The sequence below is a fragment of the Apium graveolens genome, chromosome 5 (assembly GCF_009905375.1).
Source record: "Apium graveolens cultivar Ventura chromosome 5, ASM990537v1, whole genome shotgun sequence".
Taxonomy (NCBI): Eukaryota; Viridiplantae; Streptophyta; class Magnoliopsida; order Apiales; family Apiaceae; genus Apium; species Apium graveolens.
The window spans coordinates 25,626,087-25,645,063 of NC_133651.1; the positions used below are offsets into that span (position 1 = coordinate 25,626,087).

The 18,977-nt window shown below is 33.3% G+C and overlaps 1 protein-coding gene across 1 annotated transcript; it reads right to left on the reverse strand.

The window, feature by feature from the left end:
- Positions 1–9,386: 9,386 nt before the first annotated feature.
- Positions 9,387–14,515, reverse strand: LOC141659929 (uncharacterized). Its single transcript, XM_074466868.1, has 6 exons — positions 13,538–14,515; positions 12,847–13,351; positions 11,419–12,755; positions 10,878–11,349; positions 9,662–10,785; positions 9,387–9,590 (listed from the first exon to the last, which is right to left on the reverse strand). The coding sequence occupies exons 1-6, from the start codon at positions 14,513–14,515 to the stop codon at positions 9,387–9,389; spliced, it is 4,620 nt and encodes a 1,539-aa protein (XP_074322969.1).
- Positions 14,516–18,977: the final 4,462 nt, after the last annotated feature.

Consider the following 18,977-nt stretch of genomic DNA (forward strand, 5'->3'; position numbering starts at 1 on the left):
ACATCTTCAAAGAAAAGAAAGAAACAGAGAGCTCACAGGCCAGCTTTAGATGATGAGGAAGTAGCAGCTAAGGAAGGAGATCAGGAATCTCTGATCTCACAAGAGCCAGAATTTGCTGAAGCTCCTGCTACAGATAAAGCATCTACAACACCTGTGTCTCATGTACATGAACCAGTATCTACAGAAGACCCAGGCACAAGTGCTGAAATTGATATTCACAACCTGGTTGTGCCTGAGGTTCTCTACTTAGAAGCTCCAATAGCTCAAATTAATCCATCAACAACACCAATTACTGATGCTAATGAAACTCCAGAATTGTCTACAACACCTTCTTTGCATCTAGATGTTGATGATCAGATTATAGGTGAGCATCAGACTATGGCTGTTGATCAGAACTTGGCAGCAGATCAGCTCTTAGAGGATGATGTTGAAGCCTCAATAGCTTCTCATACTGTTCTTTTATCAGAAGATGCTGACTCTGTAAGTTCTGATGCTGCAAATGCTGATAATACTGGTGATGCTGCTATAAATGAAGATGCTACTGCAGCTGGTCCATCAGGACATGCACCTCAACAAACTGTTCACAAAAGTGAGATAGTCAAGAAGTTTGTTACAGGGGAAACACCAGTATCTTGGAGTGAAACTCCTAGAGGACAGGAGTGGACTAAGGAGTGGAACACATCTACTTTTGTTCCTTCTCAATCGATTCTTTCTGAGTACTTGGAAAAAGCTGATGAGATGCTAATTAATGATGATTTCAAGACACAGCTTCGAGTCACTGCATTGAGTACTAGACATCTTCAAGGTCTACATTCAACAACTCATGCAGAGGTGAATAAAATTCAGGAAGAATTGCTCAAGCAAGAAATGACTAAGAAAAATGACAAGAAAACTTTCTTCCAACCTACCTTTGACAGAGTTTCTTACATTGAGAAGATCCAAGAGAAGCAACAGTCTCAGATTGATGAAATTTTGAAAAATCAAGCTTCTCAGCAATCTCAACTCGATGAGATCCAATCCTCAGTGGAATTGCTTGTCTCTCTTCTTTTACCTGCTGATGCCAAAAAGGGGGAGAAAGTACTTAAGTCCAAATGCAAAACTGTTAAGACACTGAAGAGGAAGGATGATGAAAAAGATGACCAGGGAAACTCTGAAATGGGTGGAGGTCATAGTCAAGGTAGAGGTCTCTCATCAAGAAGAGCTGAAGCTACAAGTCATAGAACAAGTTCTGATATTGGAAAAAGAATTACTTCTGATACTAGTAAAAGGATAAGTTCTGATGAACTTTTGGATCTTGATGAAGAAATTTCAAGACAGTTATTTCTGAAGGAAAATCCAGGAATGGACTTTGAGAGTCTATTGGAAGAAGAAGCTAGACTTAAGTCAGAAAAAGTTAACTCTAAATCTGAAGCTTCTGTTGGTAAAAAGAAACTTCCAAAGGTCAAAGGCATTGTGATAAAAGAAAGGACAAATATTGAGGCAACCAAGGCCAAATCACAATTGCATATAGATCCAAGGTCAAAGGGAAAAGAAAAAGTTGGTGAACCTATAAAGGTTTATGTGCCTCCTGTGGATGAAGAAATTAATGTTGAAGATGCTGATCTTACTCTAACTTCAAGAAAGATTTCTAAGATAACCTCTGACATGGCTCAAGTTGTTCAGAGTCAAGATATAGTTAGTTCTGATATTACAAAGAAGCAAGTAACCTCTGACATAGCTCAAGTTGACTTGATATCAGAAGATAAAACAAAGGAAACCTCTGACATTGCTCATGTTAAATCCTCAAAGTTACTCCTACCAGGATTCACCAAAGCCAAACAGACTCAACCTTTGAAGACTGCTGTAAGTGGTTTTGAAGCGAGAGTGGTTACTGGAAAGGAAGCAAGAGATAAATCTGGATTGGGTAGTGCTGATGAAAGAAGAGTACAGAACACAACCAATGATCCAACTTCCTTAAGTGAACCAGGTGTTGGAGCAACTCCTGAAAGATTGAATCAACTAGAATCTGTACAGATGGTTTACCATACCTACTTGAAAGAACACATCTTGTTATACTTCATGACAGATGGTAGGGTTTACCATATAAGGGAAAATGCTATTCCACTGAAGTATTTTGAAGAACTGGAACATGTTTTATTTTTACTTCAAGTGAATGACAGAATAACAGAAAGTGCTGCAAACTATTTGAAGAATCAAATTCAGAGACAGAAAAGGCTTTATTCTGTAAAGTCTGACAGCACATATCTTCCAAAGTACAGAGATCACAAGGGTGATATTTTTGAGATGAAGCCTAACTCTGCTAAGATTATAACTACCTTTCTGGGTTATAAGGTTGTAGAATTCAATCTTGAGTCTGACAAGGCGTATTTGATCAGACTGGATCAGGACATAAGGAAAGCTAGGATTAATGATCTCAGGGCTGCTATCTTCCAAACTGGTGAAGATTCTGCAGAGCTTAAAGATGCTAAAAGGAGGATGATTGATGAACTCAGATATGCTGAGAGATGTTTGTTAAAGAACTATCTCAGAACAACTCCTGACATCAGAGAGATCAGAAAGTGAAGCCAAGTCAAGATCTACAACTGCTCAAATTCTGATATGAATACAGACTGAAGTTGTTATCAGAAGTTAAAGTTGGTAAAGCTTTAAGGACTGTAAGTTGTAGTTATCCAGTCCATTTCTCATGCATTTGTACTTAATGTTTTTGACATCATCAAATATCTGTTAAACTTGTATATTATGCTAATTTACAAGTTGGGGGAGATTGTTAGATATATTTGATAATGTCATGACTAATATGATTTATGTTTAATTTTCAGATCTTACTTAAACAGGACAAATCAGTACTTAACTGAAATCAGCACTTATACTGAAGTCAGAACTTAAGTCATCAGTACTTAAGGTTCAGGAGATATTTATCAGAAGATAATATCAGGACTTAAAGGAAACGTTCAGATAAGGAAGGCGACTGATTGATTAAAGAGAAGATCGAGACAAACATAAGAAGAGATATGCATGAAGAAGGAATTCTATGAAGAATAGAATACTTGGAAGAAAAGATATCTGATTGATATATTTTAAGAAGCAGAATTATATTCCATATCAATTAGCGATTATCTTGTAACTGTGTAGTATATAAACACAGACATAGGTTTTACACTAGAAGTGTTATCATTATCGAGAATATTATTCATTGTAACCCTAACAGCTCTCGTGATATTTGTTCATCACTGAGAGAGGACAGTTCCATATTGTAACAGAGTTTATTGCTTTGAATAAAGTCTATTTTTTGTTACTTGTGTTATTAGAATTCGATTTGATTGTGCTATACACTGTATTCAACCCCCTTCTACAGTGTGTATGACCTAACACTTCTCAACTCATTAATATCATCGGTATGAAAGGCATAAGTAGTTTGAGGTACCTTTAACTCAGCAGCTTCAGGACTGCTATCAGCATTTACAATCAATGCATAGTTCTCCTCACTTTCAGAATCTGAAGTGTCTGTCCAGCTTTTCTTCTTTGTGACAAGAGCCTTGCCTTTGTCACTCTTCATTTTCTTGCAATCAGGAGATATGTGGACTTTCTCACCACAGTTGTAGCATTTGACATTTGAGTGATCTTTTATGTCAGACTTCCCTCCTTTGCCTTCAGATTTTCTGAAATTCTTCTTATCAGAACTTGCACCTTTCCTGGAAGACCTCTTTCCCATCCTGAACTTCCTGTATGCAATCTTTGTGATTCCTTTCACCATAAGAGCACACAGCTTCATCATCTCTTCATCAGCATCCATCTCAGGCAAGCTTTCAGTTTCTGAGTCATCATCACTATCAGAACTTGATGACTCAGTATCAGACTTTGTGATGAGCGTTTTTCCCTTGCCTTTCCTTGAGGTAGCTGCCTTGGGGAATTCTTCTTCAGTCTTAAGAGCAACTGTCCTTGACTTTCCTCCTTTCCTCTTGCTTCTTTGTTCCATCTCAAGTTCATGAGTCTTGAGCATCCCATAAATTTCATCAAGAGTTGTTTCTTCAAGATTATAGTTGTCTCTTATAATTGTTGCCTTCAAATCCCAACTTTCAGGAAGAGCTAACAGGAATTTAAGCTTTGAATCTTCAATATCATACTCCTTATCAACTAGTGACAAATCATTCAAGAATTTGACAAATCTGTCATATAAATCAGTCAATGACACATTAGGATTTGAGTCAAAGTGTTCATACTCTTGAGTGAGTATTGTCTTCCTGTTCTTCTTAATCGAATCAGTTCCCTGGCACCTTGTCTCCAAGGCATCCCATATCTCCTTTGCAGTCTTGCAGTTAATTACCCTGTTTAACATTACATTATCAATGTCACTATGCAGCAAGTGTCGTACTTTAGCATCCTTAGCAATTGAAGCAATATCTTCAGCAGTGTAATCACTCTTCTCCTTTGGCACAGACTTTGCTGCTTCACCTACAACTACAATATCGAGTTTTGTTGGCTTGTGAGGTCCTTCATGGATTCTGTCAAGATATTCTGGATCAGTAGCTTCCAGAAACATAGTCATCCTCACCTTCCCTATGGGATATTCAGATGGCTTCAGTATGGGAACTCTAATAGCCTCATATCGACTATGGATTTGAGTCTTTGGTGGTTCTTCAGTTTTGGTGGGCTTGGTTGGAGTTTCTGCTTCAGACATGATTATTTTTGGATCTTAAACTGTTTGTGTGTTAACAGATAGGCTCTGATACCACTTGTTAGGTCACACACACTGTAGAAGGGGGCTGAATACAGTGTATAGCACAATCAAATCGAATTCAAATAACACAAGTAACAGAAAATAGACTTTATTCAATGCAATAAACTCTGTTACAATATGGAACTGTCCTCTCTCAGTGATGAACAAATATCACGAGAGCTGCTAGGGTTACAATGAATAATATTCTCGATAATGATAACACTTATAGTGTAAACCCTATATCTGTGTTTATATACTACACAGTTACAAGATAATTGCTAATTGATATGGAATATAATTCTGCTTCCTAAAATATATCAATCAGATATCTTTTCTTCCAAGTATTCCATTCTTCATAGAATTCCTTCTTCATGCATATCTCTTCTTACGTTTGTCTCGATCTTCTTTCCTTTCAGTCAGCTGCCTTCCTTATCTGAAAGTTTCCTTTAAGTTCTGATATTATCTCCTGATAAATATCTCCTAAATCTTAAGTATTGATCACTTAAGTTCTGACTTCAGTATAAGTGCTGATTTCAGTTAAGTAATGATTTGTCTTGTTTAAGTAAGATCTGAAAACTAAACATAAATCATATTAGTCATGACATTATCAAATATATCTAACATTCATATTTGCATGTAACTATAACCTCTGAACCATTCTTCCGTATAAGTTTCTTCCTGCATTTCAATGGCTTCCTCACGTTAATTTTCACCCTAATCCTCATAAATTCCCTCCAAATACATGAGTTATTCTTATGATCATACTCCAAAAATTCTCCAAAGAAGTCCCCTAACTGCTTCCCCACACCCTCCGACATGAAACCTGATGGAAGATCATAGATCTGAATCCACATATTAATATGCACGAGTGCCACTCTCCATGGCTCCTCTCCTTGTGGAATAACAGCTAAAGCCAACATTGCACCATCAAAAGACTAGGGTCCTCCGTTTATAACCCATTTCAAATCTTCAGCATAATAAAATTGAAACAAAAAATCCCTGCTTCAAGCTCCTTAATGTTTATTCCCATCGAAGGCTTCCAAACATCTATTAACTTCGACTTCATTGCCCGAACATTAATGATTTTCTCCGATAAAAACCTGCCCACTAGACATAGATCATATTTATTTGTTACCTCCTCTAAATCTCCATCTAATACAAATGCTGCATTTTCTTCCTCAGTAATATCCAAACTCGACAACTGCTCATTCAAATCTTGATACCGTGACATTGTAAAAGAAACTCACATGATCCAAACCTTAGAGAATCGAAAGTTTGAACGGAGAGAAAAAAACTCTCACATAATATGGAGAGAAGAAAACTCCAATGTTTAATATTATTTAAAAATTATACTTTGTATATTTTGTTTTAGTTTAAATAAGTATTATATATAATTTTATTTTATTTAATCAAATTATATTTTGATTTAAATGTTGTTTTAATTTGGATGAATTGTATACTGTAATGCATGTATATAGGTTTTGAAGCCTATTAATCATATTTACCCAGAGTATTACATTAAAATTAATACTGAAGCGTGAGGTAAAGGTCCACTTGATGTCGGAAATTTGGGACAGCGGCGAGAAGATAGCAGGAGAATCTGGCCAAAAACCATTGTTATATCGAAGAAGCAGAGGTCTATTTGAATATGAATTTCTTTAATTAGTCTATGTCGGTATGAATTTGTTTAATAATATACTATTTAATAGGGGATTTAATAGGGGTAATCAAGTTAATTTTTTAATTAGCTAATAAGGGTATTTGAGTATTTTTATCAAGTACTGACCGACCAACTACCAAACTTTTAATATTTATAGACTAGCTTAAAACTCGTGCGATGCATGAATTGTTTTTAACAATATATATTTTTTGAATTTAATTTGAAGTGATTTTTTTAAGATATAAAATTTATTTATTTTAAATTTTAAATAAAAATAATCATAAATATATATACATGTGTATAAGTTAGTGATTTTTTGTGAAGTTATTGATAATACTGAGATAAGTGATATTTTAAAAAAAATATTAATGACTGAAATATACAGTTTTATTGATTTTTAGAGGGGGTTTTACAAATAATAATCATGTTTTAATTAAAAAATATATTTTAGTTAATTTCAATATTATATTGATTATTTTAGTCCGAATCAATTATATACCTTACTTTTTATTAGCCTAAGATCATTATACCGACCAAATTCAACTAATTTTATTTAGATTTATTTTAGTTTGATCTTTTTAAGCCCAGATCAACGATAAATTTTTTATGTTAACCCCAATAAAAGTACATATTATTGAGTTTTAGGTGATCTTTTTTTTCTCAGAAAGTTTTAGTTGATCAAATTATTTTATTATTTTAATTTTGTTTTATCCTAGATCAGTTATATAAATTTTATTACCAGAGTTCAATAATACATATTGATTTGTGTTAGTTTAACCTTATTATTCAGACTAACGAATAATCTCTAGTTTTATTTTAATAAAATAATATGGATATTATAGAAATTGTAAAAAAAATTGTAACTATTTTTCAGCTATTAGGGCGAATCCAGATACGTGTTTAATTCCTATTTTAGGTCTAAATAATAAATATTAAAAAAACAGCTTTGGCCCTTTATAACCTCTTGATAGTGTATTGTTTTTGAATAATTAGTGTTTGGGTCCTTTGTGTATGTAATACAGCGCTTGATTCAAGGAATATGTTGTAATTAATCAGTATAAACATGTAATACTCATAGACATGATTTTGCCGTTATTCGGCACCGTAAATATTAAATTAATTAGAATAATTAATAAGTAATGTTATTTAAGTATAATTAATAAGTAATGGTATTTAAGTAGTTTCAGCAAGTAGTGAACATTGAATACCAAACTTATAATGTTTACTTTATTATTATAATATAGATGTTAATATTTTGTTTTAGCCGGATGAGTATTATACATTATTTTGTTTTTCCCGATATCATTATATCGACCAACGAATTATTTTTCAGTTCTATTTTTATTTTAACTAGGTTCAATAATATATTTTTTTAACCAGCACGATAGTATTTATTATTTTGTTTTAGCCGGTGCAGCAAATTAACTTAACTATATTTGGTTTTTCTTTAGCCTCGTATCAATTATATAATTTTATTTAAATCTGAAAGGATAATGATATTATTTTAATATATTATTTTATCCCTGGTTCATTATACATCAACGAATTATTTATAAATTTTAATTTTATTTTAGATTGGTTTAATAGTATTATCTTTTTTTTCCGGGTGAATAGTAATTTGAATTTTCTTTTAGACCGGTTTTATATAATAATCTTTTTTATCCCCTGTTGAATTGTATATATTATTTTGTTCTGGCTTGAGGTCATTATACAAATTTAATTCAATTTGTATTTGTCTAATTATATTATGAGTATTAATCTTTTTTTTTGAAAAATGAAAATAATTCAATAATGAGAAGTCATACGACATCTACACATATCATCGAAATTGAATAAACGCATAATTATATCATTGTTGAATCTTTCCTTCTTGGATAGGCAACCAATCGATTTTTTGAAGTGATATCTACATGATATAATCCTCCAATTGTTGTTTTGAGCAATCGACCATAAATGCATCACCATGAAAACCTTTATCACCGAATCAACACCATGAAAATTTCACAGATCTGTAATCTCGGGCATGATGAACTGCAAACAAATCAAATAAAATCAAACTCTCACAAGAAGAGACAAACAGAACTCAAATAAATTGGGAAATTATTGAAGATTAACAAGAGATGAACTAAGAGATGGATTAAAAATAATAAAAAGAAGAAGATATCGGGGTTTTCCACCGGTGAAAGACGATGGAAGCCCCTCAAAAATGACAGGGAGGCTGCTTCCGGGTTGAGAGAATTTTAGGATTTTAGGGTTTTAGTAATATTATATGTCATATTTTTTCAATTTTACCTTGCGATGTGTTTCGAAACAAGCAGGTTAAGATATGGGTATTAATCTATTAATCATAGTGTTTTATGATAAATAAAACTATATATCTAGAGGATGACGAGGCAACTACCAATAAAACTTCTAAATATTTCGCATTTAATATAATAGTATAATATATAGATAATATAAAATATATTGATAAATTCTAAAGTAAGTAAATTTGGTAAAAATAATTGAAAATAAATTAGACAACATATTTTAGTTAAAAATATTATTATTTTATATACTTATCAATACTATAATAGATTTTAAAATAACTAAGAATAATAATTAAGTAAATTTAGATGGCATAAAATAAATCATCATAGGATCACGTGCGAGGCATGACGGAGTATGTTGCCGGTATGTTGTAAGTGAAAGTACCTGTGTACACTTAGCCGCCCTAATTTAGTTTAATAAAAGAATTAGAAATCGACTTCTAACCGGTTTAATATTATATTAATTAATAAGGGTATTTAAGGAATTTAAGAAGTGCCGACTAATCGATTACCAAATTTTTAATGTTTGTTCTATTATAATATAGTATAGATTATATATATATTTCTTTTATTTATATTTACTAATTTAATAGATATGAAACAAACAATAGTTGATAGGTAGGCTTTGTGCATATGACAAATGAGATGCAAAAGATATAATCTAAAATAAATTTTTTTTTTTGAGAATAACTGAACTTCATTAAAACTCAAGAGAATCAGATACAATTATCTCCAACAAACTATTGGGAGGAGACTCAAATACTTTGTAGCTATTCAGCGAACAAGGGATTCTAGCCATTTGATGAGCTGCCCTGTTAGCTAGGTTTTTAACATGACCTACTTTAACATTATTCTTCTCCATCAAACCTGCTTTGCAAGACTCCAAAATGGTTCCCACCTCAAGCTAGTGTATGATGTTATTTTGCAGAGTCTTGACAACTAGTAGAGAATCAGACTCCACATTAACCTATTAACCTGTTGACTTGGCCATTCACGCAGCCATGTCAGTGCCTCTTGCACACCGACTGCTTCCGCTTCAAATATCGACACACAACCTGATAATTTCGCCACTTTTCCTTTTAGAAAATGACCATTATGGTCTCGAATAACCATTCCTATAAAGAAAAAATTTGCTCCAGAAAATACCGAGGCATCCACATTTAATTTGAGTTGGCCTTCAATAGGACATGACCATCTAACAATCTGGCCTCTACCACTACTGCTACGCTTTCCCTGTCTGCTACCCACAACTGGACGTACCGCATTTTTCCACTCCGTTATTTGCCTCGCATTCAACTCAACTACTGCTGATGGACTTAGATATTTTCCTTCCCAGAGCTTCTTATTACGACCAAACCATATCCCCCATAGCACATTTGTGATTGTGACAAGGCTCTCATGTGTATTTGTTTCAAGGTTATTTAACATCCAACTCGATGCGGACTCAATTTCCATCATATCAAACACCAATCCTATTTCCTGCCAACACTGAGATGCAAAATTACAATCAAAAAATACATGCAACATATGCTCAACATCCAAGCTACAAACATGACATAAACTAGGCACTTCAACACCCTTATGTCTAAGCAAATCCCTTACCGGTATCGTATTCTTGCAAAATCTCCATAGAAAGATCTTCACCTTATGGGGAAGACTCAGCCTCCATAATTTATTCCACCCATTTAACTGATGCTCCTGAGAAATTGTATCATTCATCGATTGCCAATAATAATAGCCACTTTTAGCTGAGTAGTAACCATCATTAGAAGCTGTCCATACCAGTCTATCCATGCTATTATACTGAGGAACTCTCATGTTCAATATCATAGTCACATCAGTTTTATGAAAAGATTGACGCACTTTTTCCTCGTCCCACTCTTTGGTGTTTGGACAAAAGTAATAACAAACCTTCTCACTTCTACTACTACTTAACTGATAATCTTCAACACAAAAGCCTTGCTTCGCACGTAACCATGGATCACTGTGAGCATTAATTGACCTCCCATCCCCAATAACCCAACTGAACCCCTTTTTGACAACCTCTTTCGCCTCCCAAATACCAGACCAGATGTACTCGAACCTCCCCCTCTCTTTGCCTGTAACATATGTGTGTCCGGGTAGTATCGAGCTTTAAAAACCCGAGATACTAGTGAGTGTGGATTTGAGACAAAGTTCCAATAATGTTTACCAAGAAGTGCTAGATTAAACTCGTGTAAACTACGAAACCCCAGTCTTTCTTTACTTTTAGTCACCCCCATTTTATCCCAAGCCAGCCAGTTGATTCCTTTATTAATGTTGTCACTCAACCTCCACCAATATCTATTCATAAGCCTCTCAATAGCCTGACACAACGTCTTCGAAATTTTAAAGCATGACATACAAAAGGAAGGTATAGCTTGAGCAACACATTTAATAAGAACCATCTTACCACCTTTCGATAGAAGCTTGTTACCCCAACCTTGAATTCTCTTCTCCACTCGATCTTTTAGGAAATTAAACACTGACTTCTTAGAACGCCCAATAAGCGATGGTAGGCCCAAATATTTTCCATCACCCAAGCCATTATAGACACCAAGGATATTTTCCAGCTCTTGTTGCTTGTCCGTCCTTACGTTAGCACTAAAAATACAGCCGACTTTTGAAAATTCACGGCTTGCCCACTGAAATTCTCAAAGGAGTTTAGCAACGACTTAATTTTAGTGGCCTCCTCATTTGATGCTTTAAAAAACCAAAAAATTATCATCCGTGAATAAAAGATGAGTAATTGCAGGTGCCGTTGAGCTAATCTTACATCCCCTTATGCTTCCTTCAGTTTCAGCCTTGGTAATTTCTTTTGACAGCCCCTTCACGCACACTAAAAATAGGTAGGGAGATAGAGGGTCCCCCTGCCGCAGTCCCCGCTTTGGCGTTATTGGACCAATAGTACTCCCATTAAAACACACTGAGTATTGGACCGTACTAACACATAACATAATCCATCTGATAAATCTCTCATCAAAACCCATCTCGGACAAGCGGTATTTCAAATAACGCCAATCAACACGGTCATAAGCCTTACTAATATCAAGCTTTAATGCTACATCACCCTCCACTCCACCTCTTTTCTGCTTCATATAATGAATTAACTCAAAAGCAAGTAGAACATTATCAGTAATATTTCGCCCAGGTACAAAAGCGGACTGATTTTCACTTATAATATCTGGGAGAATCACCTTTAAACGGTTCGCCAAAACTTTCGCAAGTATCTTATATAATACATTACAGAGAGCTATGGGTCTAAGATCTACCATTATCTCCACTACATCTTTCTTCGGAATAAGTACAAAATTTGTATCATTCAGCTCAGCAGGAAAAGAACACTCCTCTAACCAGCGCTTGCAACATTTGAAAATATCCTTCCCTAACAGTCCCCAGAAGTGTTGATAAAATGCAGGATTGAGACCATCTGGTCCGGACGCCTTGTCCGGGTGCATCTGCTTAACGGAAATCTCAAACTCCTCGAAAGATAAATCAGCCACTAGATGTGCATTATGTTCCAAACTTACAGTTCCTTCACATACCCTCTGTTGGAAATCACGCGTCACAGCCGGGTCTGCAAACATATTTTTATAATAAGCTTTTACCATATCGCACATATCCTCATGAACATCCACCATCTCGCCTGCATCATTAATCAAATAAGAGATATGATTCACTCTTTTCCTTGTTGACGCTTGTGCATGAAAAAATTTTGTATTCGAGTCACCCTTGGCCAACCAGAAATTTTTTGCACGCAATTTCCAATATGTTTCTTCCTGAAGCAACAAGACATTAAGTTTCTCTTTCTCCTCAAAATATTTACTCACCCCTTCTGCATCAGATCTGTTTATCAGGTCATCAATTATCTTCTTCTGAAGCTTCACCTTATCCCGAAATTTATGAAAAACCCTGCGACCCCATTTAGACATGAATGAGGAAACAGACACCAACTTTGGAAGAATATGAGAAGCAATCAACGAACCCCAGAAGGAAAGACACCTCTGAATGAAAATTCTCCTCCAACAGCCAAACATTCTCGAATTTAAACCTGAAATGCTTCCTAGAAAAAGACAAATGGCACAGCTCTAGCCAAATTGGGTCATGATCAGAAATAATAGTATGTGTAGTACTCAACTTACATAAAAGGAATTTCTGCCTCCACGTAAGAGAGACAAATGCTCTGTCAAGGCGTTCACGAACCCATCTAGTTGTTCCTCTACTTTTTTCCCATATAAATTGACCTCCTTCCAAATCAATCTCAATCAAATTACAGTCCTCTATGGAAGCACGAAATCCCTCCAGAAGATACTGAGGATAAGAGTTATTTCCCATCTTGTCAGATGCATACATTAGATCATTGAAATCACCAAAGATACACCATGGAAGGTGAGATAGAGCTGCTAACGATCGAATAAAATCCCAAGACCCCCTCCGTCTACTTCTCTCCGGATAGCCATAAAAACATGTGATTCTCCAAGCAGGAGCATTCTTCTCCAACATCTCAATATTAATGTGGTTACTTGAAGCACCCACAACTCTACAAATAATACTTCTCTTCCACATAATAGCAAGACCCCCTCCATGTCCTATTCTGTCCACTGCATAACTATTAGAAAAACCAAGTATCTTACATAACTCATTAATCTTTGCAGAAATAGAAAGAGTTTCATAAAGAAATAAAAAAATCAGGATTACGAGACTTAACAAGATCTCACGGACAACGAACTGTTCGAGGGTTCCCTACACCTTGACAATTCCATCCTATAAAATTCATTTTGACTGGCTAGCTTGCCTCGCAAGCGTAGCCAAATTGGTTTATTCTGATGCTACACAATCATTATTAGAAAGAGTAGCTTCTATGTTAGTATTTTCGATAGCAGCAAAACCCTTAAGCTGCAATACTCCATCTGTATCCATAGTACTCTTGGACTCATGCCCTGTTCTACTTCTTTTCCGCCCCTCAGTACTAAGCCCAATAGCCTCCTCCTCCTCAGGCCCATCAATATTTGAGATTAATAAATTATGTGGTATTCCTGATACTCCTTGCTGATTAGACGTTGTAACAGAATTTGTTGACTTGCCATATTCAGAAATCCTAAGATCTCGCAGGTCAACCCCCTCCTTATCTTTTTTTGCAAAATTACCGCCCGTGTATCTCGGCTTGCTGTTTTCTCTCCCAATCCTTTCCTCCCAATCTGTATCACCTTCCTCCCTCAACCATTTGCTCATCCCTTGTCCGGCCGCCATACGAAGCGGACCTCTGAGCCACGCTCCCCAGTCATTGCCCCTCTCTCCCACTCTGTTATCAATATTCTTCCTACAGAAACGTTCAGTATGCGATACCAAACCACAAATAAAACAGAAATCTCCCAAACGTTCATACTTGCATGTAATAACAAAATCTTGACCATTCTTCCGGGTTATCTTCTTCCTGCGTTTCAGCGGTTTCCTCACATCAATCTTTATTCTTAGACGCATACACTCCCTCCATATACTCGAATTATTCTTCGCATCATACATAATAAACTCTCCAAAGAAATTACCCAGTTGTATGCCCACCGATTCTGACATAAACCCTGCTGGAAAATCATGTACTTGAATCCAAATATTGAGAAACCACAGTGACACTTTCAGTGGATCTTCCCTCGCTGGAATAACATCTAAACACAACATTGCACTATCAAACGTCCAAGGGCCACCATTCTGCACCCATGCCTTATCCTCCTTATGAAAAAACTGGAATAAGAAAATCCCCTGCTCCAATTCTTTAATGTTTATACCCATAGTCGGCTTCCAGATATCTGCCATCTTTGTCTTCATGGCCTTGGTATTGATATTCTTTTCTGTCAAAAACCTTCCCACCAAGCATAACTCGTATTTGTTAACCTCTTCTTCAATATCCCCTTCAAAGATAAAGCCTTCATTTTCCTCTTCCTAAATATTCATATCCGCCATTTTTTCTTCTAAATTTTGGTACCTTGCCATGATGGCCTCTCACACATCTCCGGATTCTGAAGAAAATGGAGAGAAAAAACCTTACGCTCTCACATATGTTGGAGAGAAAAAATTAATAATTATTATCAATTATAATTTTACTACCGGACAATTATGAATGCTACGGTGAATGTCAATCACTACTACAAAGTTCAGATATTTCTAACTAATTAAATTTGACAAATTCGATTGTATGTGATGAGCCACAATAAATTTAAAATATTATAAGTATTTGACAAATTCGATCGAATGTTATGAGCCACAATAAATTCAAAATATTAGAAGTACTAAATTAAACTCCGTACGATGCACGGATTCCCGTTAATATTTAATTTTTAAAAATTATTATTTATATGAATATATAGTAACTTTAATATCTTAATATAAACATGTAATTATTATATATTTATAATTAAAATAATTAGAAATAAACTATAATTATAGTTTAGCGGGATAAGTTGTTGTCATAGTTTCGTGAAAGACTATGTGAATTAGTTTAGAATTTAGTAATTTAGTAAATATATAACACTATTTATGTTTATTTTTAATAACCAAAATAAGGGTATAATTGTTGAACTAAATTCTACCGCAATCTGGTTATTATAATTTAGTATAGATTTAAATAGAATTAGAAAAGGTATTTAAATTTATAAAAAAGTAATCAAATATTGAACAAAGATATATAATTATTTTTTTAATATCATCAAATCTTTTATTATTATATATTGTTAGTATTTTTATTATATATTTTTATTACAATGAGTGTCGAGCTAAAAAACGTGAGAAAAAATTAGTATTAAAAATAATATAAATAAACTATTTAACTTTTACAAAAGACATAAATTTATATATTTTTATTAATTTTACTTTAACTTTTTAAAATATAAATATTTTTAAAAAAAATGTTGTAAGGCCACTGCGTTGGTCGACTATCTTTATATTTATTTATATAAAGAAGAAAATAATGGCGATGATGTGACGCCTCTCGTATCTTCTCTTGTAGTGCGACTTGATCGACTATCTTTATATATATACTCATATAAATGAAAATAAGGACGATCAAATAGCGCCTCTCATGTCATTTTAATATATTTTTCTAATTTTATCAAATTTTAAAATTATTTTAAAATAAATTAATTATCTCATATTCTTCTAAACTTTTCTCAGTACTGAAATTACTATCCTTTTCTCCTAAACTTTTATTTAACTTAAATTACCAGCTTAAAATTCTCCTAATTTTTTTTTCTTTTAACTCAAATAAACTTCTTACTGTTCTCCAAAAGTTACTATAGCATATGAATAATAACTTTATTTTCAAAAATTAATTACCTCGTCGTTCTTCTAAATTTTACCTTAACTATAATTATTATGTCATAATTCTCCTAAAATTATCTACCATATTTATAGTCACTTAAAATTTTAGATTTGTCAATAGTGAAAGAGCAGGAGCAACTGAAATTAGAATATGATTATTCTCACGAAGTTTCTCTACCATATATATTTCGTTAACTTTCTTTTCAACAAGTAATTACAACATTTTTATCAACATTTTTATCAGTTTTTTCTTAACTTAAATTACCGTCTTGTAATTATCCTAAAATTTAAATTATCATCTTCTAATTCTCTAAAAATTTCTCTATCATATTAATATTTGCTGAAACTTTAGATATGTGAATAATCAAAGACGGTTCAATAAAGCAAATACAGTTAATGAGAGAACGATTATTTAGACTTATATATTAATACATTTTTTCAAAATTATAGAATGACCAGGCAAATAGGAAATGAAAAATAATCAAAATATTAAAGATTTAAAAATGTTTTTAAGTTTTTATTCAAAAACATGTTTCTAAAGATATATAAAAGATTATGTAAATGTCACAGCAAAACGCGATTTATTAAACTAGTTTAATAGGTATGAAACAAACAAATTGGTACGGATCCAATTATGTACGCATGCCTTTTTCTTCTTATTAATTAGTTTTCCTTCACTGCATTTCTTTTATTAGAACTCATAAGACATATTATCATTGCTTTTCAATTTTCATATAACGATCGACATTTGATTGAAGGGCCGGTTTGTTTGTTTACTCAAAGTTCCAAACTAGCATGGTGCTTGTTTTTTTTTTTTTTTTTTAATGCAAAACATGGTGCTTGTTTTATTTGCATCATTCATGCATGCACCTCATTAACATTATCACGGTGTATACATATGTCTCTTTCTCCGGCACTTATTAATTTTAAAATGTATATCTACAAATTGTAGTAGCTAGAAAGTATTTAACAAAATTTGCGGTGGCATAAAGGCATTTGATAATAGTATTTATCAAAGTATTGGCCTCCAAATGAGATAAATTTTGCCGACATTTGAATAAAAGATAAAAACACGTCAGGATTATATGTTCGGCTTGACGTCTGCTATCATAACTCCATCCGTTTTATCCAATTAATATTTACATATGGACGCGTTAAGCCCCTTAATAAGTATAATTGTCCTATATTTTTTAATATTCTTTTTTTTAATTTAAAATTTTAAAAATAAATTATAAAATTATATTTTATAATAATCTTAAAACACGTGACAAATATAAAAAAAATACCATAAAAAATGAGTGAGATGCAAGTAGTACCACCTAGACAGCTATAAATAATATAATGAAAAAGAGACCGTAAATCTAAAAAAAATTAAAGAACGATGTTTAAAATGATTGTTACCGGCCAATCATTTTTAATCAATTACGATCCATTTTTCCTAAATTTCGACTAAAAAATTACTATCAATAAAGGCTAGTTTTTTCTTGAAGTGAGTTAACAAAACATTTAGGAGATGAAGTGTTGTTAATTTGTTTTTAAATAATTTTGTTCCTTGAAATGAAAATTGGAACACCAACTTAAAGAGCTCAAAATTAAACATCGAAAATGCATGCTATATCTCACAATCCATGTGAAAACACTTCCGATCACTTAGCTATCAATCATATTTAAATACCAGTACAGACTCTTTAATAAAAATCGGCTGAATTTTCAAAAATCGCCGATAAATTGCTCAAAAATCGATCAAAAATATTTGTCTGATTTGACCGATTTCTAATAAATCGCTGATCAATTATCTGATTTTTAAAAATTTATTTAATAAATCGTAAATCGATATCTCAACCGAATAATTCCGATTACCGAAATATGTAATACTGCTACAAATTCAGGTTCTCCACTTCTCCTTACGCTAAATTACGATTGAGGGGCTAGATAACAGCACCTGTAAAACTAACAATGTGATTAGGGTTCGGTTGCATCACTTAACATTTTCTAAACCATATTTAACTAAGAAACTCCACTACCTTCCAAATATAGCAATTAATTAACCAAAAAACTAAAAGACGGGCGACCAGAGTTCAATTAAAAGGCACAAGTAACTTAAACTAATTAAAGACACACTTTTTTAGACTTTTGTAGAAAATTGATGCATGCATGTTTAGATGGCCTTTGGAGATATACTAAACTTTATTATCTCGTTGCTGGCTGCAACTATTAATGCAGTAATGTTAATTATACTTTAGTGTTAATTAGTTCAATTAATATTATATGTTCTCATTCATCTAAAAAGAAACTTTTATAGGGGTGATGGTGTAGCTCATGTGGTAAATGAGGATTATGTATTGTCCAACCACCAAGGTTCGATTCTCTCCTACCACTTTATCAGAAAATATAAGAAAAAAAGAAGAAGAAACTTTTATAATTTGGGGAGATATGCTTATCAAGATTCAAGGGTGCTGCTGCGTTTAAGTAGCGCGCATGTAGGCCCTAAAGTGCTCAAGATATGCAGCATTACTTTGACCTAAAAACAATCACCATCAATTTTTTATTTTTGTTTTGTTTGTTTCTTTTCGCCAACAATTTTTTAAAAAAACAATAGTAAAATAATCAACATTCATGTCTTAGCTTAGCTTAGCTCTAGTTTGATGGGTTGTGGGCAATTTTACTTTATTATATGCAGCCACTTCAAATTAGTTAAAAAAAATACTTGGCCACTTAACCCGCCACATAATTTCTTTGCTTAGGACATATCAAAATATTTCTTTAGTTGAAATCTAATTTGCACCGTGGGCCAAAGAGACGAGGTCACATATGTCTTGCTGCAAAAGTCACCTAAAATTTTTATGATTTTTTTTAATTTAATTATAATGGATGATACATCACTAAATCTATGATAAAGTTTACACTGGAAGTCGAAAAACAATCACCATCAATTTTTTATTTTTGTTTTGTTTGTTTCTTT